The following is a 27,692-nucleotide window of genomic DNA, read 5'->3' as shown; positions in this document are numbered from 1 at the left end:
CCATTATTAAGCATTCTCGATTTAAACGGCGCTTTCACTGGGAATTAGCGTGATTTGACGTCGTTGTTTATCTTTGAGCTGAATGCAAAATTAATGGCCGCGTGACTTTTCCAAAATTACTTGCGTTCTGGAAAGACATTATCATCTCTAAAAACAGTGTATTTCTCTCACACACATTCATTGGATAACAATTCATTTAAAACATGACTTTTCAACAAAATAAATATTTGAACAATTTATTTAAATGTAATTCCATACAGAATTTTGTTCAAACGCATGTTATGATGGGTAGGAATAATCCATGTAAAGAAAAAGTATTTGTCCTGTAATTTCCCCCACCATTAAAACAGATAAACATGTAACTATATACATTTACATCTAACATCAATCCAAATATTGTTTCCCTCTGAGCAATTTTCTTATTAAAACGGGTCCATTGATCTCCCATATTCACAGTATATCTAATTCTGTGAAACAAATAATCCAGGAAACAATGGTAATCTGAAATAAATGTGCTCATAAGGAAACGTTTAAATAACTTTATTATTAATTTATTACTAATTGTATGATGTAGACAACTGCTTATGACTCATATATTTCACATTTATTTTTAGGGAAATAAAAATTACACAAAATGAATACAAAACATTTCCCATACATACCTTTGCAGATTCTCCTTGTTTTTGAGAATATATAATAAAAACAAAGAGAAAGCATAAACTGCAATGTACAGCCAGCCTTCTTAAAGAGCTAGTCATGTGAATAATCAGCTTGTCCTCTGTCTCAGCACTGTGGAGCCATTTACAGCTCTGCAACACCATCTAGTGGTGTTATAAGGAATCACAGGTATGTTGGTATGTACATTCTCATTGTTCCTCAGGTAAACCGGGCTAATCATTTCATAGAACATATTATGATAACAATAATGGAACCAAGTTTGTAATTTAATTCAAAGTCAGCCAAATAAATTGCACCTGCAGAGAACATCACAGGTGTGCAGCTGAACAAATGCAAATGAGTGAAAGCAAGTCATTTAGTTGAGTTTTTCCGTTTCGTTTGATGTAGCCACCTCGTTAAGCTCATGTTGACCTTCCTCCTCCCCCGGCAACTGAAACAGACACATTTCATTACAGCACAAAACAAGTTTTGTTTAAGGTACAGTCTCTGCATATTAGACATCCATTGTCCCACTCAGTTTTTTGTGTTCCCAATAATGATAATCCATTACTGCACAATAGGGAATAATGCCTGATAATTACACTGTCAGTCAAGGAATCTTTGAAAAACACATACGCAATATAGTATGAAATGTAAAAGGATATAAATTAAAAATTATCAGAAAGTATTCACCTCCCAGTAGAGTCCATCCTCAAAGCAGTGAGTATCCGGAGGAGCACCGTAGATTGGCACCTTCAAAATTAACCCTAAAGGGTGCACACACATACTGCTATTACTCTGAGATCAACACGTCACAATATACTGCACAGGGAAGTGTGAACAATCTACAGCTAAAATTCTGCTATGAACATCTAACTGTGATTTAACAGATGAATTGTCTATTTTAATTTCACTTAAAGTTAGGGGTGTTAACGAAATATCGTTAAATGCGATATAGAGTCGTTTTATCCAAGGCTCAACTTGCTGTAGGCCTATTTATAATGTATAATTCACCCAAACACAAATGAACAAATGTAGGCTACCACAAATGTAAACTCTGTCATCATGTACTCATCATCATGTTGTTTATTTTATTTAACTTCCAAACACAAATGAAGATATATCATTTATGAAACCAGAGGGATTTATGTCCCTCCATTTTTAAAGTCCATTCCTCTCAAACTTAAAAGATGCAAAGAATATCATAAAGGCATGTAAAATAAGTAGTCGAGTGTCTAATCCAAATCTTCTTTAGTCTTCAAGTCTTCTCAAGAGACACGATGGCTTTATGTGATGAATATATTTAACACGACGCACATACTGTAGTAAACACGGACGTTCAAATGATTGCGTGATGCGCGAAAACAACATGAGAGGTATGGAGGACCAAACCTGCACAAATTAAAAATAAATAAATGAATGAATGAACAAGTAAATAAATGAATGAATAAATAAATATACACATATGTAAATTATTAAAAATATAAATAGATAAATAAATGTGATAATAGGAAAATAAATAACTTGATAAAATGATTCATTTTTAATCAAATACAATTTTGTATTATCTTTCCCTTAATTTATTATTTTTTGCTTTTATAAAAATATATATTTTTAACTTTTATTTATATGTTAATTAAATTTAACATTTATTTTTATTTTTATATTTATTTTTACATTAATTTTGATATTTTTGCGTTTTTTATTTTGACCCATTGAGAGATAAGTTCCAGTGGTCCTTATAGTAGTAATTTTGAACTCGACAGGTTGTAAATTCAGCTCCTGCATGTGTATGGCGGACGTTTCACAAACAGCTAATGTTAGTTAGAGAGTTGCGCTTCTAGTGGGCGTGTTCGATTCCAGGTTTTTCGGAGTCGACTCCGATTCTCGACTCTCACTGTGGGAGTCTATGGAATCGACTCTTCAACTCCATTTACTTTAAATCAAAATAGGGTTAGAAATCAGACAAAATTGCTGTTGTTACACACTTAAATTATTTCCCACCACACAAAGTCCTAAAATTTTATTAAAACCGCACACTTAGCGTGGCTGTCCAAATTAGTCCAATTTAGCGATGAATTTCGTGGCTATCAACGTTTCTGTATCTATTGCCAATACATCATTTTACACAGGAATATAGTCACGAAAAAAGATGTTGTCGAGTGATGGCGCTAAACGCACATGATCATTGTCTTAAAAGGTGAGTTAAAGATGCTATACATAAAATAATGCACACTATTGATGCGTTTCTTCTTGATATTTTTATGATTTATGGTTAGTTTAATGAACATGTGGTTAACCATATATTTATTGCAATAATACACTATACCATCAATTAAACTACAGCTAGCCTATAATTACAAACTAAAGTCGATGTGATTGTTTTCTATTTCTAAAGTAAGCACTCAAATAAATGTGTGTGACGAGGTTTCTGCGACAGCTGTCTGATGCGGTGTATTACGTCAGTGTATTACCTCGCGGATCGCTTCACTCCTTGCTTATAGTGTACTCAACTGCCATGCACTTTAGATGAGAGATTCAGTAAACAATCAACAAGAGAGATTTCAGACACAGCAACAGAGTCGACACCGAAAGTCGACTCCCCATCACTACTACTTGGCGAATGAAGTTGAAAACAACGCATCAAATTACTGTTGTTAAAATTAGATGTGCTTATCGAAGTTTTGCGAAGGTTATATTCCGATATGGATGTGGAAGTAAAGACTGAAATTTTGGCGCGATAATTAATAGACACTCTGCAAAACACTGTATGTCCCAGCACATTCAAAACCTGTGAGTCAGATGGTAGTAAGGTGGGACGAGTCCATCGCAGTTTCTTCTGATAAGATTCTGCGTCCGTGAGCTTCGTAGAAAAATAGCGCAAACATCATTTAAATCACCAGATCACATTTAGTTTTAGTAGTATGATTATTCAAAGCATTTCAGATGGTTAATTTTTACATACTGCATTAATAGCGGGAGAGGCAGGGCATAGCAGGCATGGGGAGAGATGCTGCCTGCACTGAAAGCGTGAATTATGTGTGAGGGAAAAAACTAAAGTTTAGAGTTTCAGTTACATTATTACATTAATAATCTTATTACATATCTATATTACAACTATACTTGAATGTGTATAATAATGCAATGGGGGAATATTTGTGTGTCCTGATAATAAAACACATAATAATATATAATAATAAAAAAGTACAAAATAAAAATCTTTATTTTGGCTTAAAATATCGGGATACATATCGTATCGTGAGTTCAGTATCGAGATACATATCGAATCGTGACGTGTATCGTTACACCCCTACTTAAAGTGTCTACTCAAGACGCGAGTGGTGTATGCAATACAAGCAAATAGAACCGATTAGCACTTTGAGATTTTCTTTCAAAAGTGTCGTATAAATAAAAGGTATTATTATTGTTATTGTTATCAGGGATGCTGTCTACACTGGATACATCACAACACAATACGACAAATCTCCGACTTCTATTTCTGACGTACTCAAACGCGATACTTTTGACTTGAAGAACAAATAGTTGCGTTGACAGCTGTCCACTTCAAGTTATTTATTTATACACTGAAGTATTGATTCATACAATAAAAATGTATTATTTTCTTTATAGCTCTGTAAAAAAATACTGTGAATAAAATTGCATTTATTCGTTTTAAAATTACACTTTTTATGTTTTTTATGCTTTTAATATTTTTTAAGACAAACTGCAAATTCATCAATCAACATCTGAGCGCTGTGTGAACAAAAGCCGAAACTAATGCCGCAACGTGTACGTAGTTATCGTGCGACTCCTAGAGCTTGTTTTTTCAATAATACAACCCTGCAGTGCCAGAAGAGCTAGTCGGTGTTTTAAACGCAGAGAGTGTTCGTATACAAAAGAAACTAAAATTAAACAAGCAGAAATGTGTGCAAACTGGACACAAGTCAAGACCACGGAGCTCCTTACTATCTGTGCTGAAGCTGAGGTCGCTCGCCATTATACGTCATATCCGGATGTCACGTGTCAACTCGACCCGGGACCGTTAAGCGTTGTGTGTGAAAGCGCACATATTACGGTATTTCGCTGGCAGTGTGAATGGACCAAATCTAGCGGCCCGGGAACAAATGCCGGGTCGCATTATCCGTGTATTTGCAGGAATCGCAGTGTGAAAGGGGCTTAAGAGGAAAACTCTACCGTTTTTAGAAATAGGGCTTATTCAACTTCTTTAGACATTTAGATATGTGGGCAAATCCATTTGTCTCAGTGCATGCATTGTTTTAGTTTGGCAGGGTTGCAGCTAGCTTAGCTTAAAATGCATTTCCCCACATATCTAAATGTAGCAAAGTAGCAAAGTTGAATAAGCCCTATTTCTAAAAAAGTTGGAGCGTTCCTTTAAGTGTAATTGCTGTTTTCCCCGTTTGTGTTAAGCTATATTAGTTTGCTTTCACTTTAAGAGCTTACTAATGCGCAGATCCAGAACTTACTGACACGTCCCAAACTTTTTTCCAGGATATAGACATATGCATAATGTGTATATTTGATCGTTCAAGAGTAACGTTAGGCTAATGAGCCTAGAAATAACACATTCAATACACTTGCGCGAGCGCTGACAGACAGCAAACACACGCAGCCTGACATCAGAGTTCGGAGTTTACATCACTGTTATTAACTCTATTTAGTGTAATCGGGTTTATTATACTTTTATTTGGTCATTATGCAAGATGGTGAGAAAGATTCGCCTTCACGTTCATGATTTTGGAACTGGAAGAACCGTTAGCTGAAGAATAAAATCCGTTTTATGCGTCTGTGGCTGGTATAAGTGGCATGCTTGTCTAATTTGTAGTTGTAATAGAGTGCCGAAGTCATGACGCCGAAACAAACAATAGTTGGTCTAGCGAAAGAAAGAACTACAAACACCACGGAACTAACACACACACGTGCGCGTGTGTGCGTGCGTGCTGCGGGAGACGAGAGCAATTCATTGAGGTAGCGTTACATGGACGTAGGAAAATTAAGACCTGTTTAACATTATTTAAGACCTAGAACACAATGCTTCCGAGAATTTAAGACTTTTTAAGGCCTTATATTTTGATTTTGAAATGTAATACTTTTTAATACTTTTTAAGACTCCGTGGGGACCCTGAACATATTAGAGGATCACACTGCATGCAAAGGTGGCATTATGGTATGGGATTATATTTCCGACACACACTGTAAGCAGTAGACCAATCAGCAGATTGAGCATTTTGGAAGTTGAGTTCTAAAGAAACTGAAACTACAACTTACGGCGGTTTCACACTGTCGCAGAGCATAAAGTGACAGTGCCATGACGTTTTGGCATCAAGTCTATTTTTGCTGAGCTGCTCACGCTGAATTAAAGTCACAGTGCATTGTTCTTGATCAAAATTGACCTGATTAACATGAAAAATAACAAATTTCACCATGAAATCATGACGTTTTGCCCAAACTTCAAATACGCGTTTAAATAATTAAAAACTAGAGGCGTATCTTAACTTTAAGGTTACTTTTATCATGTAAACTATCTATACACAGCGTATTATATGCATATGGGACAGAGGGGAACATGGTCACATTTGCAGCAGATATATGCTGCCCATCATAAATCAAAGCATGAGACCGGAAAAGGTGACATAATGAAAGATATTAATCTAAATTTGCAATACACACGCCACGGTTCAGCTGTACGCGATCAGTGCTGGCAGTGTGAAAGCACAATGAAAGCGCTGCTCCCGCTCTCCATATGCACAGCACGCTGCCACCGCACTGCTTGCGCGTTCAGTTTGAATCCGCCGTAAGATGTAGTTTTAGTTTCTTTAGAACTCGCCATCCAAAATGCTCAATCTGCTGATTGGTCTACTGCTTACAGTGTGTGTTGGAAATGTAACGCCCATACCATAATCAGAGTCCTGAGGCTATACAATTGCTATAACTATACTTTGGTGTAAGTTTTGCTGCCTCGGTTTAAGCCAGAGTGTGATAATGATAGTCTAAAAAAACATGCTGATCAACCCAAACCATTTGTTCCAACTTGTGCAAGACGTATCAGTTAATTTTTCTTTTTTATACCTCTCCTACTTTTTAGTTGTGATGTTATAACTGTCATTTTTCTACATCGTTGCAAAAATGTATATCCATATAACAATGACTGCAAACTGCACGGTTCAGGAATAAACCAGCAGGCAGACAAGCATGCACTCACTACGCTTTACAACTGTACACCCACCTGTAATTAGACCACCAAACAGAGCCATTCCCAGTGTGACGGCCAGCGAGATAGCCTGAAACCCTCCCTTAGATTCAGGGGTCCATTTTCCAGTTTCAACATCACCAAACACTCTTTGTAATCTGTGTAATTTTGGATACAGAGGTAAATACATGTCTGTATTTACAAAGAATAAATTCTGCAATTTTTCGGGCCATGACACATGCAAGAAACATAACGCAATATATATAACCTTATTAAGTCAAATTTAAAATAACAATATATCATATATAAATAATACAGCAATAATGATAATGTCAAAGTTAATGTTGTCATTTTCTTCACAAACAATCACAAATCAATATTTATGCAAATAATTGCATATCACATACTGACTTACCCATCTCCATATACATCTATGGATGCCAGGGAAGCGGTGACAGCACCCACCACAGCTCCCAGAACTCCTGGCATTCCATGCAGGTTATGAATGCCGCAAGTGTCCTGAATCTTCAGTTTCGACTCCAAAACCGGCTAAAAGAGCATCCAATGAGATACTGTGGTTTGGTGTGGTGTTCAAAATTGTGTTAACTGTGTGCTACTAACCGTGAGGTATTTGTATCCCAGGACTGAAATAGTTCCAGCTAGGAATCCCACAATCATAGAGCCAAATGCAGTCAGCATCATCTCTCCAGCTGTTCCCACAGCAACACCACCAGCCAGCGCGGCATTCTGAATGTGCACCTGAGAAAGACAGAGGCTTGTGTGAGAGTTTGTAATCTAGCAGTTTGTAATGTAATATCAAAGATGACCAAAAGGGAATGCTCACCATGTCCAATTTTCCTTCTGGGTTGACGAGGGCAGAGAAAGCATATGTAGCCAGTGTGCAGGCGGCCAGAGAGTAGTAAGTGTTCATGGCGGTTCTGTGTTGGGGGTCCCCGTAGTTTGTAATGGCTGAGTTGAAGCTGGGCCAGAACATCCACAGATAGATGGTACCTGAGCAAAGACCAAGCTTTAGTGGCTCAAAGAACACTGGATGTCCACAGGCCAGAATTTTGTAGGCAAGTAAACAATTCAAGTGACCCACCAATCATGGCAAAGAGGTCAGAGTGGTAGACAGACGAGTTTCTATGTTGGCTCTTTTTCAGGTTTGGTCTGTACAGGACACGGGTCACCATTAAGCCGAAGTATGCACCAAATGTATGAATGGTCATGGATCCTCCGGCATCATTGGCCTATAGATACCATTAAAATGATTAAACTGATAATACATAAATTGTAAGAATATAAATATGTATATAGTTTTTGAACTCTTTATGCAAACAGCTTATGAACATTAGTTTTTTCTGTGGATATTTGATTGAAATGTAAATAAAATGTCTCAGGCAGATCTAATGATGAACTGGATTTATCTAACAGCTTACAACTAGTTGCAAATAGAGATTATAACAGTATACCATGGATATGTTTTTATTTAATGTAATCTTTATCAGTTCTCAAAATACCGTTAATTGAAATGTAATGAAATTTACAAAAATTAGAAAATTACATTTTTGTGTGCTTTTGTAGAACAGACAGATTGTGTTTCTATACTCACCCCAAGGATAGAGAGCAGGATGAATTCATTGACGGCAAATAATGTCACCTCGAAAATGGCCATAACAAGTAGCTGCACAGGACTGGTCTTCCCCAAAACAGCGCCAAAAGAGATCAGCACAGCCCCAGTGCAGAAGTCTGCATTTATCATGCTGCAAAAGAAACATATTCACTGTGAGTAATTATAAATATAAATGTGCATGTACTTGTGTTAGGGGCTAAGAAGTTTAGTCAGCTGCTAAACTGCCACATCCACTTGGTGGCGCTGTATTCAGCTGTAATCCAATATACAGACATGAAGCCACAGCAGCAAATAAAAAAACTGAGAGTTTACCATTAGATATTTACAGTCCTCCCCCCATTCAGATTAGCAGATGGTTGTAACGTTGAAAATATGCTAAGTGTGTTGTTTTCTAACCCGGATTTGTTATTGAGAGTATTTTTTATGTTTTTGTATATGTGATAATAAATCATTTATGTTTTAAGTGTTGTGTGGACACCAAGAAGACTAGTGATGCTCTTGGGCATAGCTAATGAGGATCTAAAAAAATTTTTCTGTGAATCACCCCTTTACTAAAATGACATTATTATACTGCAAATCTCTCATCTTTACTGACAAACCAAAGATATTTATGAGCTACTGCCAGCCTCTCACAGTAAAACACAGCGTACTGTATGTAACAAAGGAACGCATTAAGGTTTTACCTTTCCACTCCAACGTGGATCTTGCCATTGTGCATGCCATGGAAAAAGCCCTGCATGAGTGTGGCCCACTGTAGGGAAAAGGCTGCGATGAGGAAGTTAAATCCGACACTGCTGAATCCATAACGTTGCAGAAATGTCATCAGGAATCCGAAGCCCACAAAGATCATCACATGAACATCCTGAAAACCTAAAACACACAGTCAGTTAACTGTTTTTGCATTTTTTCTCCCTCACATTTTCATAGTTTTACATTTTAATAGCATTTTTATAGACTGTAATTAATCATTGATATGTTTTTCAGGACTTGGCAGCATCATGCAGGGCCAGTTTTGCACTATGGGTACGCCGAACCTAACATTAACCCCTGTGTTCTTCTCTGTGTAGAGCCATTCATTTACCCATCTCCCTTCTTTTGACACAATTAAACAGTTGCCAAGCAACTGGCCATTGACCTGGGCACCAATGAGGATGGCATGGCCCCTGTAGGCAAACTGTCCCACATATCTCTCACACTCACTCCTCTTTGGCAGACCATAAATAAGTCTCAACTCTATGTGTAAGCTGAGTTTACTGCAGGGCAAATAAGTATTTTAATGGATAGGACAAAAATGATACTCATGTTTTTGCAAACCTGTATGAATTTTTTTAAATACCAAATACCAAAGAGGTCTCTGTTTGAAAAATGTCAAGTGTTTTTTATCCATACAATAAAAGTCAAAGTTTATTGTAAGTCAAAGTCAAAAATAAGATTTTGAAGAACGTCACACGATGAAACTCAATGGGGTCCACTTTCACTGTGTAAAGTTAAAGAGAAAATAAAGTCATACAGGTTTGGAATCCAAGAACTGTGAAGAAATGTATTGGCCTTCTCACAAAACAAACAAATTAAACTGTGACCTACAGAGACCTTATAAATGATTAGAATACATTATAATTGATTGTCTTTAAGTCTTTAAACACACAGCATATAAAGATTTGATCTACACTCTTAAATGTAGATGTTTCTCATGTGACACCCGTTGTGTAGCTATGTGCCCTGCAGTTCAACAGTGACAAGCAGAACCACTCCCTTGGCCCCTCTTTTCAACTGACTCAATATGTAAAGATGAAAGTGAGTGACCAAATACCGTACTGACAAGTCTTTCACAACACAACACAACAAAATCACTGTTCTTTGCTCTGGGATTTGTCCTTCTTTCTTTATCCTTCCTAATTTATGTAGCATTATGTTAAGCTGATAAGTGAAGTCTGTAGGTATGTCATGATTTATGCAACTATTTGTATATAATTCACATGTAGGTGTCTCCAGGGCTTGTAGAGCAGACATAACATGCAATATAATAAATGTAATTAAGTGGTTCACACACGTCTGGCGCTGAGGGAGAGTTTAGTGCAAATCGCTGAGATTAAAGGACGAAACTTCGGTTTATTAAAGCGAGGTGGATGGAAAATCCGACTATAGTTGAAATTTGATGACTTGCACAAAGGCAAGCACAAAACAAATAAAAAAAAATCAATCTTTTGAAGAGATCAAATTGTTAAAGCTAAACATGCTTCAATTAAACCAGTCTGACTGCTCAAAGACAGCAGGCCAATGTTTGCCTACAGTTCACTCAATCAAACACATTCCTGAGGTTTTAAGTTAAAATGCACTGCATCTGTGTTTCTGCTAGCAAGAGATTTTACTGATCTGTTTTATTTTTTTAATTGCATGATCATATCAGATCCACAAATATCTTCTCAACAATGAATTCTGAATATAAAGCCAGTCCTATTTACTAGTCTTCTACAGATTATAACTTACTGGGATAACGATAGTAGAACTCATTCTCGTAATCATTTCTAGTAGACGTTTTGTTTTTATTCCACAGCTTGGCATCAGTGTCATGGTTATACTCCACCAGTGTTCCAAAGAGGATGATGAGGATGACCTCCAAGATGATGCATAAAAGTGGCAGCCGTAGCCTCATGTTAGTTGATGAATCAGCCATGGTGCTCCCCTTTTGCCAGTATCCTTTGCTCACTCTCTATCCCCTTCTCTCTTTCTGGAACAGGGCACAGGCTCTGATGGGTCTGGAGGCAGAGTGCAAGAGAACATCAGCTGACACAAGTCTTTTTATTGTTAGTTTGGCCACTTGATGAGCTTGTTAACGCCCACCTGCTCTCTCAAGGCTGCTGATTTGCAGCAGTCCTGGGCTCCTCCCTTACCTTTTTTGCTCAAGAGGTGTGCAGGGAGAATGTTTTGGTTGACCAGTGGGAATATTCAAGTAAAATGCGAACAATGATATTGCAACTGGGCATACAGAAAGGTCAAAGAGATGGTCAAAGATTTGTGTGGAAGGGTGAAAAAAACATTTCTGGGTTTTCGTCTGGATTTGAGAAGCATGACTCTCTCTCACACACACAAACACAACGCATCCATCTCACTGACTGACACACACCTCACCGACAGTGGGCTGGTCGGGGAGAGGAGAGGAGGAAGAGAGCAAAGTTCAGTATTTGTGGATCTCCAGAAATAAAAGAAGTGTAAATGAGTCCAGTGTTTTGAGGCAGATAATGTTTACAATACAGTTAATATTGCTGATATGGGCTGTAAACAGAAATCTAAAGGTGAGACAGGGTGTGTCTTAGTCATATTTAAATATAAAGCAGTTAAACCTAACTATTACAAACACATACTAAACCACATAAGTTTTTTTCAAAAGTTTTCTTTTTTCCTTCCACAATACAGTCATATAGTGACAAGGATAGACTAAAAACCTTAAGGATTGGTTCTGATTGATGAACAAAAACAGTATATATACGGGCAAAAAAATGCGTTTTAAGTTGAGAAACATTTTGAGTTCCCCCCTCTCTTGTCTCACAGTAGATTGGTCCACCCTGCATCTCTCTCTCACACACACAAACACAACGCATCCATCTCACTGACTGACACACACCTCACCGACAGTGGGCTGGTCGGGGAGAGGAGAGGAGGAAGAGAGCAAAGTTCAGTATTTGTGGATCTCCAGAAAGTGCTGCCTAGTCAATTTTATTCCTTTTAAACATCAAATGAAATTATTTCTCTTTTGATACAGGCAATGCTGAGCCATTAATACATCACCAAAGACAAACAACTATGATAGCGATGCACAAGTCCGATGTTTTAGTGATTATAGTTTGGTAACGTTAGCTTGTTGTCAGTCACCCACTACAACTAACAAGGTGATAAGCCTGCTGAGCGTGAATGTAGTTAATGTTGATTTACCGCTGTGTTGGGCTCAATGTTATCTAAAGAACTTAAAATCACGATCATTTAATAATTATATTCCGTGTGGTGAACTTATGATAAGCAGTCTACGCACGTCGTTCTGTTTTATGTCGGATGGGCTCGCCAAAATATCTCCAAACCACTGACTGAAGATGAGCGAACTAACTTGTCAACGATATCTGTGTTCTCCGAGCTGGTCGTGAGCGCTGAGTTTTCTTCATTCTCTCTCATTTTTCTCGCTCCACTTCACTCCGAACCTCAAGCCTGTCAGCCACTGTGACTGTAAACAACACCACGTGCAGCACCCAGAAGCCCGGTCTGCAATCTGCATATGCAGAATTACGCATAGCGCGTAAGCATTATATCGAGAATTTATCGAACCGTTGTTATAGTTTTATCAAGGAAAATTATATCGTGATAATTATTGTTAGCGTTTTATCCCACAGCCCTATATTGAACTGAAATTAATCCATGATATGATAATCTTAATCAAACCGATCCCTGAGACCAGTGTAGGTTCACACCCTTGATTTGCATTTTTCAGAATTTTCAGCATCCTTACTCCAGTCTTCAGTGTCTTCAAATGCTTCTTCAGAAATCAGTCTGGTATGCAGATTTGGTTATAATTATCATAAATGTTCAAAAACCTGTTCTGCTTAAAGTTACACTATGTAACTTTTCCTTCATCTAGATGGTGTCTATTCAAAACAAAGGCGTAGTTTGATGATGCCAGGTTTGAGCGCAGAATCTTGGGACATGTGGTCTTCACCTCACAGCCGGTAGAAAATAATCAGGATAGGAGAGTAGGACAGAGTGTTGTGGGAGCGTAGCAAGGTCGCTGTAGCAATTGTTGTGCAACACACGGCTCAAAATCAGCAGGACATTTATTATGACAGGAGTCAGGACACAGGTAACGCAGCTCTGTTTATCATATCAGATACATTTAAGTATGTTTAAAATGGCGTTCTGGCGTTACTCTGTGTGTTTGCTCAGCAGCTGCTGTGACATGCTGCACACTGCTAAGAGTAAAGCATTTCTGCCAAATAAAACCAAGGGAAACGCAGTTATGATGCAATTGATTGGCGACTCCCTCAGACGTCCCGGTTCCTTGGTCAAAATAGCAATTTTCTCAAAGTTTACCAATAGTTGGAAACATTTGGGATATTGTAAGAACTCAACTGAACAAAATATATAACACTGACCTGGTGGTTTTTGGATATTTTACTGCAAAAATCCTACATAGTGCACTTTTAACATTTTAATATCTTGCTGACCCCAAACGTTTGAGCAGTTGTTTATATATGTATTAAAAATTAATAATGCAAATACTAGTAAAAAAATACACTTTAGATTAGGGTCCAATTCACATTATTAACTAATCATATTAACTACAACTTCTGTCTCAATAAACTCCTCTAATTATTGCTTATTATTAGTTAGCTAGTTAATAGGTAGTTGTTAAGTTTAGGTATTGGGTAGGATTAAGGGATGTAGAATATGGTCATGCAGGTCAAGGCATTATAGGCAATAAACAACCAACATCCTAGTAATATGCATGCTATTAAGCAACTATTTAACAGTGAGAATTTGACCTAAACTAAAGTGTTACCAAACATTTTTTTTTACATTTGGCCAGTACATTTCTTAATTCTTTCAGCATTAGAAGGTGTAGTAACAAAAGAACATCTTGGATCCTGTATCCACATACATATGTGTATCTGTAGACAGGAGAAACACTAGAAAATGACATTTTCTACAAATTATTCAAACTAATTCCACAAATTAGTGACATTGTTGAATACACCAAGCATCCAATTGGCTGGTGTCAAGTCAACTGTCTCTAGATTCACAGGAATCATTTACTCTGCCATGTTTATACAACAGCATTGATAAAGGCCTACAAAGAAAAGCTACTAATCCAGCTCTCTGAGACAAGGGCAACTTAAAGTAAAACACAAAAAATGAGGGTTCTATTTAATCCCTCCTTGCACTTCCTGTGGTTGAAGTATAATGCGGATCAGAGGTAATTCTACATGCTTTGGAAATAAAATAAACAAACAGAACACTTAAGTGTTATCTTTTTGTGAATATTAGTTACAGTACTGAGCAAAAACCAGCATAACCTTGGGAAAAAACTACAGGATTTGATTAAAATGTTATATTAAAGGACACGACTAAATATTCGATATTTGAACTTTGTAGGCAAATATACAGCATATTATTAGTTCTGATGGTTATTCCAAAGTTTAAAGTTCCACGTGATCTGGAAAGTTGCAAGTACATTGCCTAAGTCTTATGACATATTTGAAACAGAAAATTTAATGAGGGAAAAAAAGAAGGCTGGGCTTGATTAAGGATGTTCTGCCCAAGCCATCAACATTACGTCATATGGGAAGAAATGCCATTCCAGAGGTGAAGCATTTTTCCTGATTTTGATGAAAGATCCCAAAAAAAATTCAGTGAATTAACCTGCACAGAATTGTTCACCACATGACTAAGCAAATAGGTTCAATTTTGATATTATGCAGACTTTATAAGGCTGACAACATATTAAAACTTTATGAAAAATCTAGGCACAGCTTTCAGGAACAACCATAAACCTAACCCCGTCAAGTGTCAAATTGACTATTCTGTCAACAATGCTTGACCTTTGATCTCTTTGTCCTCTGCTTAATGAGGTTTACAAACATCTGTGCATGTGTGTGCAAGTCCTTTTTCCAATCTCAATTTTTACTTTCAGGCTGAAGCCTTGTGAGAAATGCTGGTATCTAGGGCCCTATAAAATCCGTTTTATTTTTTCCCAAATTCCGTTTTAATTTTTTCCCAAATTCCGTTTTTTCCGTTTTAATTTTTGCAGATTCATTTTTTTCCCGTTAAAATGTTTGGCAATTAAGTTTTTTTTTACCCTTTACTGTTATTTTGGTGAAAAAAGAGTGTGCTTTTAATGTTAATATAATAGAACATAAAACAAAAAATAGGAATGACCTTAAATTTATTGAGGTAACAAACATCACATTTACTTTTTAGGACAAATATGATATTTGACATAACACTGCACTTCAAGTACTTCAAATATTAATGGTTATTAGCTTTAAACTTTCCGGTAAAATAAATTATAAATGAAAGTGCTCCAGTAGCTTTTTCTTTCAAGTAATTTTTTTTAAAAAAGAACTAAAAAAAAAAATCATAAGAATCATCTTTTACATACAGTACTATTAAGTAAAACATTTAAAGCTGAAAATTAACATTAAAAAATAACACATTTCACCATGAAATCATGTAGTGAATTGTTCTGTGTGTTTAACAATCACCATTATGATATCCAGAGCTGTGAAAAATAAAAATACACGAAAACACAACACTGCCAGAAGTTTTTTCCCCCAACTTCAAAGGCCCCTTTAAATGATTAAAACTAGATGCTTTATTTTAACTTTAAGGTTACTTATCATGTAAACTAGCCATATACAGCATGTTAAGTGCATGTTTGGAACAGACTAACAGAGGGGAAAACGGTCGCATTTACAGCAGATATGCATTGCTGCCTAATGTGCCCATTATAAATCAAAGCACAAGATGACAGCGGTCGAGCAGAACACCGGAAAATCTGACAGAATGGACAATATTTGTCTGTCTGTGCAATACACGAGCCGCGGTTCAGCTGAAACCGCCGTTAGCATCGAGTTTCTTAACTTTTTCGCTGCCGAAGCAGAGCCGTGGAGACCAACTTCGCTGTACTTTCATTGTTTTGAAGGGCGAGCTGAAATGACGGGAGGGGTTGTGTCGCGGAGATATGCTTCCCCCCGTCTGCACTTTCCTCAGACATACGTTCTTAACCCACACGACACAGAATTTCATTACAAATATGTAAAATTCCGGGGAAATCTGCATTAACACCAGATTCCGCGTTTATATGCAGATTCCGCGTTAATATGCCAATTCCGCGATTCCGTCCGCGATTCCGTGATCACGGAAATTATAGGGCCCTAGGTATCTCACCTACTGATGATGGAAGCTCAGAAATAGTGGGTTGGATCAGAAGTATGAAAAGGGCAGATTGGTTCTCATCAACAGCCGTTTTAACAAAACAACTGCTCTCCATGTGAACCAGCACAAAGTACACCAGAGGGAAATTCACGGTGCAGGAGCAATCAAGTCAAACCTGCACTCCCACTAAAATCAGTCACTGCTTTGGGTGCAAATGACAAAATGGAATTCTTGAAGGTTCCAAAAGGTGAACTTAAGTGATAAAAGCCTGTAGCTAAATCTGTACGAGATAACACCACTTCCAAGAGATTCTCCTGCCATCAACAAAGCTACTGCCCAATGGGGTCTGTTGAAATTCCTGTACATGCAGTAACAGGTCCTGGAACACACATTCATCATCTGATATTGAACAGGTTACTTATATAAGCAGTGAACCACTAACTGTTTTTCAGACACTGCATGCCATGAACATACTCTACACTTTTATATTACTGCCATTTCAAACTGACAAAGGGAACTTTATAAAAACACAATTAATTATGACGCAATTGACAGGCGACTCCCTCAGACATATGCTCAGACGTCCCGTCCCGGCTCCTTGGTTAAAATAGCAATTTTCTCACAATTAAGAAAAATGGTTGGAAACATTTGGGATATTGTAAGTAGTACTCAACTGAATGAAATATAACACAGACCTAGTGGTTTTTGGATTTCTTACTGCAAATACACCACATAGTGCACCTTTAAGTATTAGCTCACTTCTAAATGTAAATTTCCTGATATTTGACTCAACCCTATCTCATCCAAGATGTTTATGTCTTTCTTTCTTCAGTCGAAAAGAAATTACGTTTTTTGAGGAAAACATTCCGGGATTTTTCTCCACACTATAGACTTCCATGCCAACCAAAATGTTGAAGGTCCAAATCAATAAGTTTCAAAGGAGCCATGGAAGTCTATGATGTGGAGAAAAATCCTGGAATGTTTTCCTCATAAAACGTAATTTCTTTTGGGAAAACGGTATTTTTTTGTGATCAAATCGTTCTTCACAATTGTCCTGCAATGACACAACACAATCATGTATAATGGTTCCTTTCTTTTTTAATCTAACTGGTTACTGCAGCTCTTGTCTGGTTTTGAAGTAAACTAATCCTTTAATAGTCAAATTATTTGAACACATCTACCGACAGGAAGATATACTCATTTTTTTATACAGCTCTGAAAATAATTAAGAGACCATCTAACATTGAGAAATCCATGTTAAGTGGTCTCTTCATTTTTTCCAGAGCTGTATTTTCATTTCTGAACTCATTACTCCTAGTGTAATAACTGGGAGTAAGTGACCTCATTAAAGTATTTAGAAACATCAACAAATGTCATATATTGACAGTAAACAAACAGGAAGCCAGTGTTCCTTTTTGTGTCAGAGAGCAGCCTGAGGACAAGGACAGGACTGTTACCGGGGCATGACAAGTCATTACACCTTTTCTCTTTTACTTTAGAATGACAAAATGAAATGAGGTCTATAATATATGAGATCAAGTTACACATACAAATGCATTATAGAGATATAATGTATATAATGTAAGCATTTTAATTTTTAATGCTTACATTATACATACATTATATCTCTATTTACACAATATACTAAATGCTACAGTAAATTGTCAATTACTACAATTTTGAAAATCAAAATTTTACAGATAACTATTCCTCATGTTAACACTATTCCAGGCATTTAACATTCAATCAATCAACATTTAAACTTTGTGATTCTGGTCAGCCATAAAAATATAAAACAGAACAAAGAACATGGAGAGTTCAGCAATCTGGAAGTTGTATCTAAATGGTCAGGTAGGACGGGTCTGCATAAGGATCTGGGTTACAGGTCTTAGGATGAACAATTAATCAAGTTAAAAAAAAAATAGTTTGCAGTGATAATCTTTAATCAAAATCTATTTAGAAAGTAGCTTCCGGTCTGGAATGGTGTTCGTTTTACAATGACGGTGTCATAACAAATCATGTCCCCCTGTGAAATTGTGTCCGCTTATAGAACCCCAAAGTGATTCTATTGTTCTATAGGGCATTTCAGAATGTTTGTAAACAATCGCCTCAAGATACTTCTGGGTGGCAGAACGTGAGCGGCTTCTACTGACAAACTGAAGAGATCAGCCGGCTACTGTAAACAGTAACATAGTTAAGAACATTGTTGTTGATTAAAGTTGAAACTATGACGAAAACTTGTTGTGTTTGGGGCTACACCATCAGATATACAGCAAAAGGTGTAGGTTTGTATCGATTTCATTCAGAAAAAAGTAAATATATCCAGCAAAACCTGTGGGTGAGGAGGCTAAAGCGAGTGGACACCGTCAAAAGTAGCGCTACAGAGAAGTATTCTCAAAACGGTCCATCTATAAAATCATAGCAGAGCATAAATATCTTCAGCTGGGGAAATTCGAGACTAATATTAGTCAACTTTAGATCTCTTTTAACCCATTATGATTCAAAGATCATACGGCCTCAGAGTACTATTGTTCAACATAAACTGCTCATCACACTATATTACTTTATCTGGACAAACTCAGTATCATCAGAAAGATTAAATACTCCAGCTTCGATATTTGAACACTGTTTATGATAAAACTGGGTTGAGTGACATTAATTTGTTAATTTATGTCAGGAATGCATTATTATCGATCCGTTATGAACGATATTTTGAATAGATTATCAGACGCACTTTCATTCTCTCGTCTGCACTGGCTCATTTGTGTTCACAGAGATCGCAAAGAACAGCTTTCAGTTTAGCTCTTAATTCAAAAGTCCTCATATTTGGAGAAATATTGACATATCACGTTTGCAAAATATTTCGTCATACAAAATACCATTTCTATTAATTTCTCACGGAATTATTCGATATAAAAGAGTTAAAACGTGCACAGACCTCTCTCTGTGTCTCTTCTTAATGATATGCATCGGATTATCAGTCATCAGGCGTTCATTCGCCCTCCGATCTGTCAGTCTTTTGATATTGCTCAACACCGCCCTCGCATGACGCGCTCCCTGTCTCGGACATTTCCTCATTCTGTCTCTGTGAAGAACGAGTCTGTTCTACATTTCTACGCGTGAACTAAGAAGCTAATAAACACACAATAACTATGGAATAAGGTTTTTGTGTGATTGTTCATGTGATTTCGGCTATTTTATATCAATAATGGATGTTTACATTATGACTGCTAACAGGTGTAGTGATTAGCTCCATATAAAATGATAAATATAACATATTTTAATATCGGGAGTTTGTGAGATATTGCAGATGCTACGAGTCATTTAAGTTGATCACCGCATCAAATCAGCTGGTACACGGCACGACTGTTTGCACCGCGAGCCGGCCGCGATCACACAAGCTTTCGTGTTAAACAGCTTTCAATGTTGCTGCTATAGCTTCAGATACAAAAAATAGAGAAAAAAATGTGTGCAAATGATTTGTTGAAAAGCAGAGAACAGGTAAATAGTTAGATAACAGGGAAATAGACCATCTACGATAGCCTAACATATTGTAATTCAAACAGCAACAGTCACTAAAATAACTACTCAATGGTAGGCTGAAGCTCATTTAAAAATGATGGTATTAGACTAGCGCTACATCTACTAGACCAAGGTTAGGCATTTCATGTATTGCTATCTCCTGAATTAATTAATCAGTCCCTCAATAATCATGTTAACTATGTCTGAATCCCAAGCAATTTACTAGCGTTGCCATAGGAACGCTTCGGCTTTTGCCACCCGGAAGAACGTTTATTACTGTTGTGACGTCATGGTGAATTGTCCTATTGGCCGAAAGAACTTTTAATGGGTAACCTGTTCAGAGCCTGATTACAATTCTTACAAAATCTTGTTTAGATTTTTGTTGTTTAAATTGCGTTAAAATAGTCTTTAATGTCTTACAAATCATATGTTTCATATACTAGTAGTATATAACTGAAGCTAAAAGTGCTTATATAAGTACACAAGATATATACAAGCATATATCATATATAATCTATTTATTTTGTGCACCTGTTCTGTATATTAATGCTTTTTATTCTTTATTATTTACATTATAGGTACATTAATATGTCATGATTTTGTATAGTATTACTTAGTTTATCAGTTGAAATAATTCAGAACATGTTTTTGCTCCCATTATAGCAATCAATTACATATTTCGAATAAATGTTTTGTGTGTGTGTGTGTGTGTGTGTGTGTGTGTGTGTACTTATTATGGCAATGAATTCATAGTTTATTTTTAAACAATTGCTTGTCCAGAACCATGCATAACAACTTTTGATCAGGCATTTAAAACCGCTACCAGCCGACACGATTTCACAGGCAGATAGGATTTGTCATGACAACGGCAGTTTTTGACTGCTTCGGTTTGATTATACTTAGCCACTCCCCTCCAACCCTGCCCTCTGTTAATTTTAGCATTCACTGTTCAAACCAAGGATGATAACTATAATAACTATAAAAGTTTTAATAGCCTAATCATTATAATTGTATGAGAATAGCAATGTCCGCACCATAAATATTACAATAACTTTCAGATTGTTTTTTCCATCTGATGAAAGACAAAAACCTTGACAACTAATCAGAATACACCTGACTTTAGAATCAGAATGAAAAGAAGCTGCTATAGTCTTTTTTTGTTCCCTATTGTGATCTTGTCTTGAACAAGACATTTGCTATTGCTATGATCTCATGTGAGTGACAGCTTGTCCTGCACTCATGCCTGTGTGCAGAGAAGATTAGACATTTACATTTAAAAGTAATACAAATTATAATGATGTGCACAATATTCCACAAACCGATAAGAATGGTCAATTTCATGGTGATTATTAACGAGATTGTGCAATTTAAGCAGGCAGATGAATTAACAGCTTGTAATAAGCGTGTATATATATAAAATTAATTTCTAACGAGAATATTAAAATCTCTATCGAGAAAATGAATGTAAAAAATAATTCCCGAATCAAGGCAGCTGAAAAGGTTATTAATCTCTGTTGTGAAAGAGCTTCATGATATTTGAACTGCGTCTGAAAGCTGGCTCCCGTGCGCCTCTTGATAAAGATTGAAGTTTGTCCAACATAACCACACCACAACGTTTAGCGCTACAGTAATTAACACAAATAGAAAATATATTTCATACCACACCTCAGTATGTTAATTATACAAATGTGTACATAAATGCTTAAAATAAACATATAAAAGGGCTCCATTCTGGTACAATAATATACTAGCGTTAATTTAATTTACATTGGGTTAAGTTAGATAGGTTAGCGTGAGATTTTTAACTTTTAACTCGGCCTTCATAAACCAGAACGCTAAATCATGAAACTTACGATATACGATGTATGTATAATTTACACACGGTTATAAATTGGTATTGATTATATATTAGTGATTTACACTTTACTTGCCTGAACAGAAGGTGGAAGACGTTAGCTTTCTCCTGGAAGGTTCGTGTGTCAGTGGGGGAGGGTTGCGCGCGATTTGCGCTTTACCCGCGAAAGACAGTAATGTAGTGATCTGAGGGAAGGTAGCCTGGAAATGTTTTAATAGTAAAATTAGTATCTTTATAATTTTTTCTTAAAATATTTAAGATTTTGTTTTATAAAGATGCATTTACATGAGAAGTAAAAAAAAATATGTTTTTCACCAGAATATAATTATTATTTATTTTTATTTCTCATCCCCTGACGGAGTTCAGCAAAAAATCGGCAGCTGGCAGCAGAAAGTTGCTGCCAATGGCAGCCAACAGCATAAAACCATATAAAACCGGACGTGGGCTGCCTACAACCAGAAGTAGGCGGTACCTGTCGCTTTTAGCCAGCGGAAGCAAGGCAAATATAGGCAAATTGTGAAAAAAAACAAACAAAGTGTGATGAGTTTCAAACACATCCCACAAATTGATTCATGATGTAATTCAGAAACACTGAGCTAGTCACAAAATGTTAACAATGTTTTATTGAGAGCGAATTTAAGAGTGGAACAAGATTCACTTCTCCAGCAACTGGCACACCTCACTTCAAAAACCTGGGTGTGTGTGTTTAGATTTAATCACTTTTATTGTCAAATTAGCAACAGCACATGCACTGGTAAGTGAAAGTCTGAGAGCAGTGCAGAATACTTGGACATACTTAACAGGTAACAATACACATTATACACAATAAATAATGTACATATTATACACACAATACATAATAAGATGAATAAATGAATGAATGAGGCAAATAGTGGTTTGAACTAATATGAACTGAGTGGGGTTGTAAGGCACATCAGTTCCGGTTGTTTAGCACCCTGATACACTCCAAAAAATGACTCTTTGAATGAACATAAAAAAATCATTGAAAGTATTTCCACATAATTAACTTGCTTTATTTCAGCATTATGCAATTCTGTTATTCCAATTTAATGTACTTACGTTGGGTCAACTTAATTTATTAAGGTTGATTCAACTTATTTACTATGGTTGGGGACAGCTTAATTTAATAGTGTCAGCTCAACTGCACAAATTTATTGTACTCTTGTTGTATTAACTTAATTTTTTTTGTAGTAGTTTTGACTAAATTATTTTATGTCAATCCATTTAGATAAAGTAGGTTAGAGAGGGATAGAACTGATGCCCATGGGAGCTGCGTCACATGAATTAGTTTTCTTTATTTCTATAAAAACTATTAGTCAACAACACTTGATCAATTGCTAATTGTAACATGCAAGTATATAATCAAGTAATGCATCCCTCATCACTGGCATTAGCACAGTTTCAGAACAGCATAGCTTAACCACAAGATCTACACTTCACGATAATAACCTCAAAAAAAATTAACACAACATAACAACTTTTAAATGTCAAATATAACTGTCAAATATAACATGAAAACATTAACAGGTCTTTCCCTTCACTAAAAAACACATTAAACAGCACTTAATTTCAACATTTACTCTCCTGAGACATCCTTATGCAAAGCATGCTGGGAAATAGAAATGCACTGCCCAGTTCAGTCAGCGCAACATAAATGATTCATGTAGTCTCAACACAAATGGTTTAGGTTAACTTAACATTTAACACATTTTATTTCATTTAACCTAATAAAATCAAGTAAAATGACACTTAAATAAAAAACTAAAGATTTGTGTTTTTTCAGCTTATTTTATTTAAAGAAACTCAGCAAACAGCTAGAATAATTTTTTTGAGTGTAGCCTAAAAAGAAGCCGTCCCTCAGTCAGCTCGTGTGGGACCGGTGCTGCAGAGAGCAGTCCGTGGCTCGGGTGGCAGGAGTCACTGATGATCCTCTGAGCTTTATACACCGTCTGGAGGGAGGGAAGCTTACCTGTGGTTTGTAGGTCGCCAGCAGTGCAGTTTATGTACCAAGTGTTCTCTCCACAGTGCAGATGCAGAATGATCTAAGGATGCTGGGGTTCATTCCTTCCTCAGACACCTGAGGAAGAGAGGTGCTGACGTGCATATGTGTGCGCAAACCATGTGAGATCTTTAGTTATGTGAATTTAAAGCTGTTGACCTGCTCCCTACAGGCGTCAAAGGTAACAGGGTGTGTTCTCTGTCCTTTCCCCTGAAATCCACCAGCTGCTTATGTTGTTGATGTTGAGTTAGAGATGGTTCTCCTGACACCAGTGTGTTTCTTGAAGCATCTCTCTCCATTTTCCTCTAGCCTAGAGGATTCATAAGAAAACTGTTACACGAGATTTACATGACCTTATTAACAGTATATACATGCATGCACATCCATGTGAATACTATTCTCAAATACCTATTAAACCATTATCACCAGATAAGCAGTGTTTAACGGTTTCATGACAGGTCTTATTTCAGAAGGCTGCGTCCTCCGGAGGTCCCATCTGAAGGCTGCATACGTCATAAGGCCGTCTCATTTTTTTTTAAAAAGTAAGTATATAGGACACTCCAAATGCGACCTTCGAATGCGCCCTTCTTTTACAGGAATTTGGAGTGTGCATGAGGTGTATCCTTCACGGCTGGAGATAACCCACAATTCTTTGCGTCGCCGTTAACAACCGTCATTTTTTTATATTATATGACAGCACCAGCGCGTCGCAAAATGACGCCCAGGGGCACCTTTAGCGTCTTAATTGTGACGCGGAAGGCACTTGACTATGCTTCGGATTTTGACGCCTTGGGAGTGAGAACGGGTTGACATGCAAGCGTAGATGCGGTGTTTAAATGTTTGAGCTTGTTTTTGTTTTTAAGCTCTATTACCTCAAACAGATAGTTGTGGTAAACAGGATTACAACTGTTTAGTGCTTGTTTAAACGTTTAGAACAGTACATTGCTGACAAGATAAGAACAATTTCATAGTCATTTTCAAGTTATAAATAATTTTCATTCATATAACTGGCGTGAGAGCGCAAAGAGGCTGAACGCGTTGGCATAGCAATGTGATACTTCCTGCCTGTGTGTCCTACGAAGGACATCTCATTTAATTCTGATTGAGGACACGCCGTATACTGCATTCTACACAGGACGGAACCTTCGAAATTTAACGAAATGAGACACAGCTAGTGTCTACAGGTCTCCGATTCTTTTTGGTCGACCAATGTAGCCTCGGAAATGAGACAGCTCCTGATAAAAACTCACCTGCCTGTAGCTCCTGATAAAAACTCACCTGCCTGTACTTACTAACCCTGAAGACGCTGATCAGCTGGTTCAGGTGTAGTTGATCAGGGTTGGAGCTGAACTCTGCAGAACTGTGACCGAAATTGCACATCCCTGCTCCAAGGCCTGAAATGGAGAGGTCGTATAAGGGAGACATTTAAAATGTTAACCTGTTGGTTTGCCTCCAGAACAGAGTTGGGAAACACTGGTCTAACCCGCAAATGTGTGCTTTCACAACACAAGAATGAGTTCCCACCAGAATCGGTAATGCAAACATACAAGACCCAAGTTTACAAAAGCAGGATCACAGCACCTCAATGATGAAGAAGCATTTCTCTGGCAACAATGAGGCATACAAAACTAACAAAAATGAATAACATCATCTCCATTTAATCCTCTTCCGTGGCCTCGGGGGATAGTAAACTGCCCATCGAATGCGGACTTCAGAATCTCGCCGGAAGAAGTTCATCCGGGACTTTTTGCCTTTTTTTTTTTAGAATACTTTGTATTCTTGTAAAAAAGGCTATGTTTTGCTGTCACTAAACTCTCTCTCTTAAATCTCCCCCTCTGTATTCTGAGGCATACACGCATACACCACACCTTGCCTGAGCCAATCAGCAGCCGGACACATGACCAGGTGATCTCCCCCACCCTCACAGAGACGGCAGTCCAGTGCAGCGGTACACACGAGACGCCTCGCTTGAGTTATGCTGAAGTTTAATAACTTGATATCGCCTTTTTGGTCAAAGTGTTGTGCGTGAATACAAAAGTAAGTTTGCTCTTTTTAATTATATAGTCGATGAGACCTGTATTCGTTCCTGTAAACAAGCTAAAACGCACGTGAGGTGACGATGTAGATGCGTGTATTCATGTCTATAACTTGCTAGATAGTATGCTTGTGTACAAATCTTTATCATCGTCAGTGCTAGTGTTACTTTTCATTATTATTACATGTTATGTTCCTATTTGAGGCAAGGTTCGCAGTGTTACTCTGTATATAACGGGAGACTTGTTGTAAACAAATTGCTTTGTGCATGCGCACTCAGACCTGATAATGCGCGAGCTTTGCAGCACTAACAAGGTGTCAGGTTACAGCTGTGCACCGGCAATAATGTAGAAGTTATAGCTGCTTTACATTTTGCTTCCAGTTTTTGGGACTAATGTTCATGTTTAGTTATTAATCTTAATTTATTGTCCTGTATTATGGTCAATATGTTTGATTATTGTAATTCAGTGCTATTATTGTTATGTATATTCATGTTTATGTTACTGTTTGTATTTTATAGAAAACCACAGATTAACACATTAACACGGCCCAACCAGCCAGTCTGTTGAGTGGTGAAAATAAATGGGTTATTCCCGGAAACACCTGAATCTTCGTGTGGTCTCTAATCGGACCGTCTTTGGTGGGTCAGTTCCCTGAGCCGGCAACTTGCCGTATAGAGTGACGAGCCACTTAAATCTAGAAACATTTTTTCATGGTCCTTCGAGCCGGATTGTGGACTTACCAAAGAGATAGAAGATGTCACATGCTACAGATGTTGAGCCAACTGTGCGAGTCAGGAGGAAAAGCGTCCTTCCCACACGTTATGATCAGTATGATCTCACTGGCTTCACCATCCATAAGCCTGTTTCACAACCCATGTCATCACTCACTCATTCAACCAGACTGGCTGATGGCGATGAAGAAGATGAAGGTGCCACAGGTTTTACACCGCTGCTACCAGGATACGAGGCCGACAGCCCTCTACAGTGGTCCGATGAGGAGTGCAAGTCTACATCAGACATTGTACGGAGAGAGAATAAGGATCTCCGCCAAGCCCTGCATATGATTCAGCAGGAAAGGGACACAGTGCAGAGTGCAAATAACCAATATGCAAATGAGCTTTCTCAGCTTAAGCAACAAATGAAGCGGCTACAAATTCAAATGGACCATCAACGTCCTGGAAGTCCGCCCCTTTCACCTGTCACCTCTCCAAGGCAGTTTAGCTCCAGTCCTATACCTGCACCACGCACCCAACAACAGGAACGTTCTGATGATACAAGCTTCAGACCTGTACCAGCTCCTCGTTTCAAACTTCAAGGAGAGCACCCGACTGAAGGCAAGCTTCGAAGTCTTCCACACCCCCCACCTCCAGCATTTGCCTCCATTATCAAACCGAGCTCTTCCTACCATTATATGCCACAAGGGGGTCAGAGATCAAAGGTGCATTACTCCCACAGAAATGATTCCTCAAATTCTCCTTACAGAGACTCTCAAGACCCTGCCAGGCATCCACAAACGCCACGCCGGTCGCTTACTCCACCACCTTCCCCTGAACAGGAACTGATTTATCGAGGTCCAACACCCACGATTCCTGATTTCATACATCCCAACCCAAGAGAGTTCTCACGATTGAAAATTGCTCTGGATAATATCCTCCCAGCTCATGCAACGGAACGGTTCAAATTTCAGGTACTGATGGACCATCTGAAATTAGAGGAGGCTCTACTAGTTGCTGACTCGTACTGCCATTCGCAACACCCTTACACCAGGACAATGGCTGCTTTAGATCAGCAGTACGGCCAGCCGCATCAACTAGCTCTACAACGGATTGCAGAGTTAATGGACG

At 37.6% G+C, this 27,692-nt stretch overlaps 1 protein-coding gene across 1 annotated transcript; it reads right to left on the bottom strand.

The window, feature by feature from the left end:
• Positions 1 to 220: 220 nt before the first annotated feature.
• rhbg (Rh family B glycoprotein) lies at positions 221 to 21,992 on the bottom strand. Its single transcript, XM_067448523.1, has 11 exons — positions 21,869 to 21,992; positions 10,986 to 11,254; positions 9,182 to 9,368; positions 8,478 to 8,628; positions 7,968 to 8,115; positions 7,710 to 7,876; positions 7,487 to 7,624; positions 7,281 to 7,414; positions 6,902 to 7,023; positions 1,351 to 1,424; positions 221 to 1,108 (listed from the first exon to the last, which is right to left on the bottom strand). The coding sequence occupies exons 2-11, from the start codon at positions 11,170 to 11,172 to the stop codon at positions 1,034 to 1,036; spliced, it is 1,383 nt and encodes a 460-aa protein (XP_067304624.1). The 5' UTR covers positions 11,173 to 11,254; positions 21,869 to 21,992; the 3' UTR covers positions 221 to 1,033.
• Between the last annotated feature and the right edge of the window lie 5,700 nt (positions 21,993 to 27,692).

The sequence above is a fragment of the Pseudorasbora parva genome, chromosome 7 (genome assembly GCF_024679245.1).
Source record: "Pseudorasbora parva isolate DD20220531a chromosome 7, ASM2467924v1, whole genome shotgun sequence".
In the NCBI taxonomy this organism is placed as follows: domain Eukaryota; kingdom Metazoa; phylum Chordata; class Actinopteri; order Cypriniformes; family Gobionidae; genus Pseudorasbora; species Pseudorasbora parva.
The sequence above is the reverse complement of the archived record's forward strand: the minus strand, read 5'-3'. Positions and strand labels throughout refer to the sequence as shown.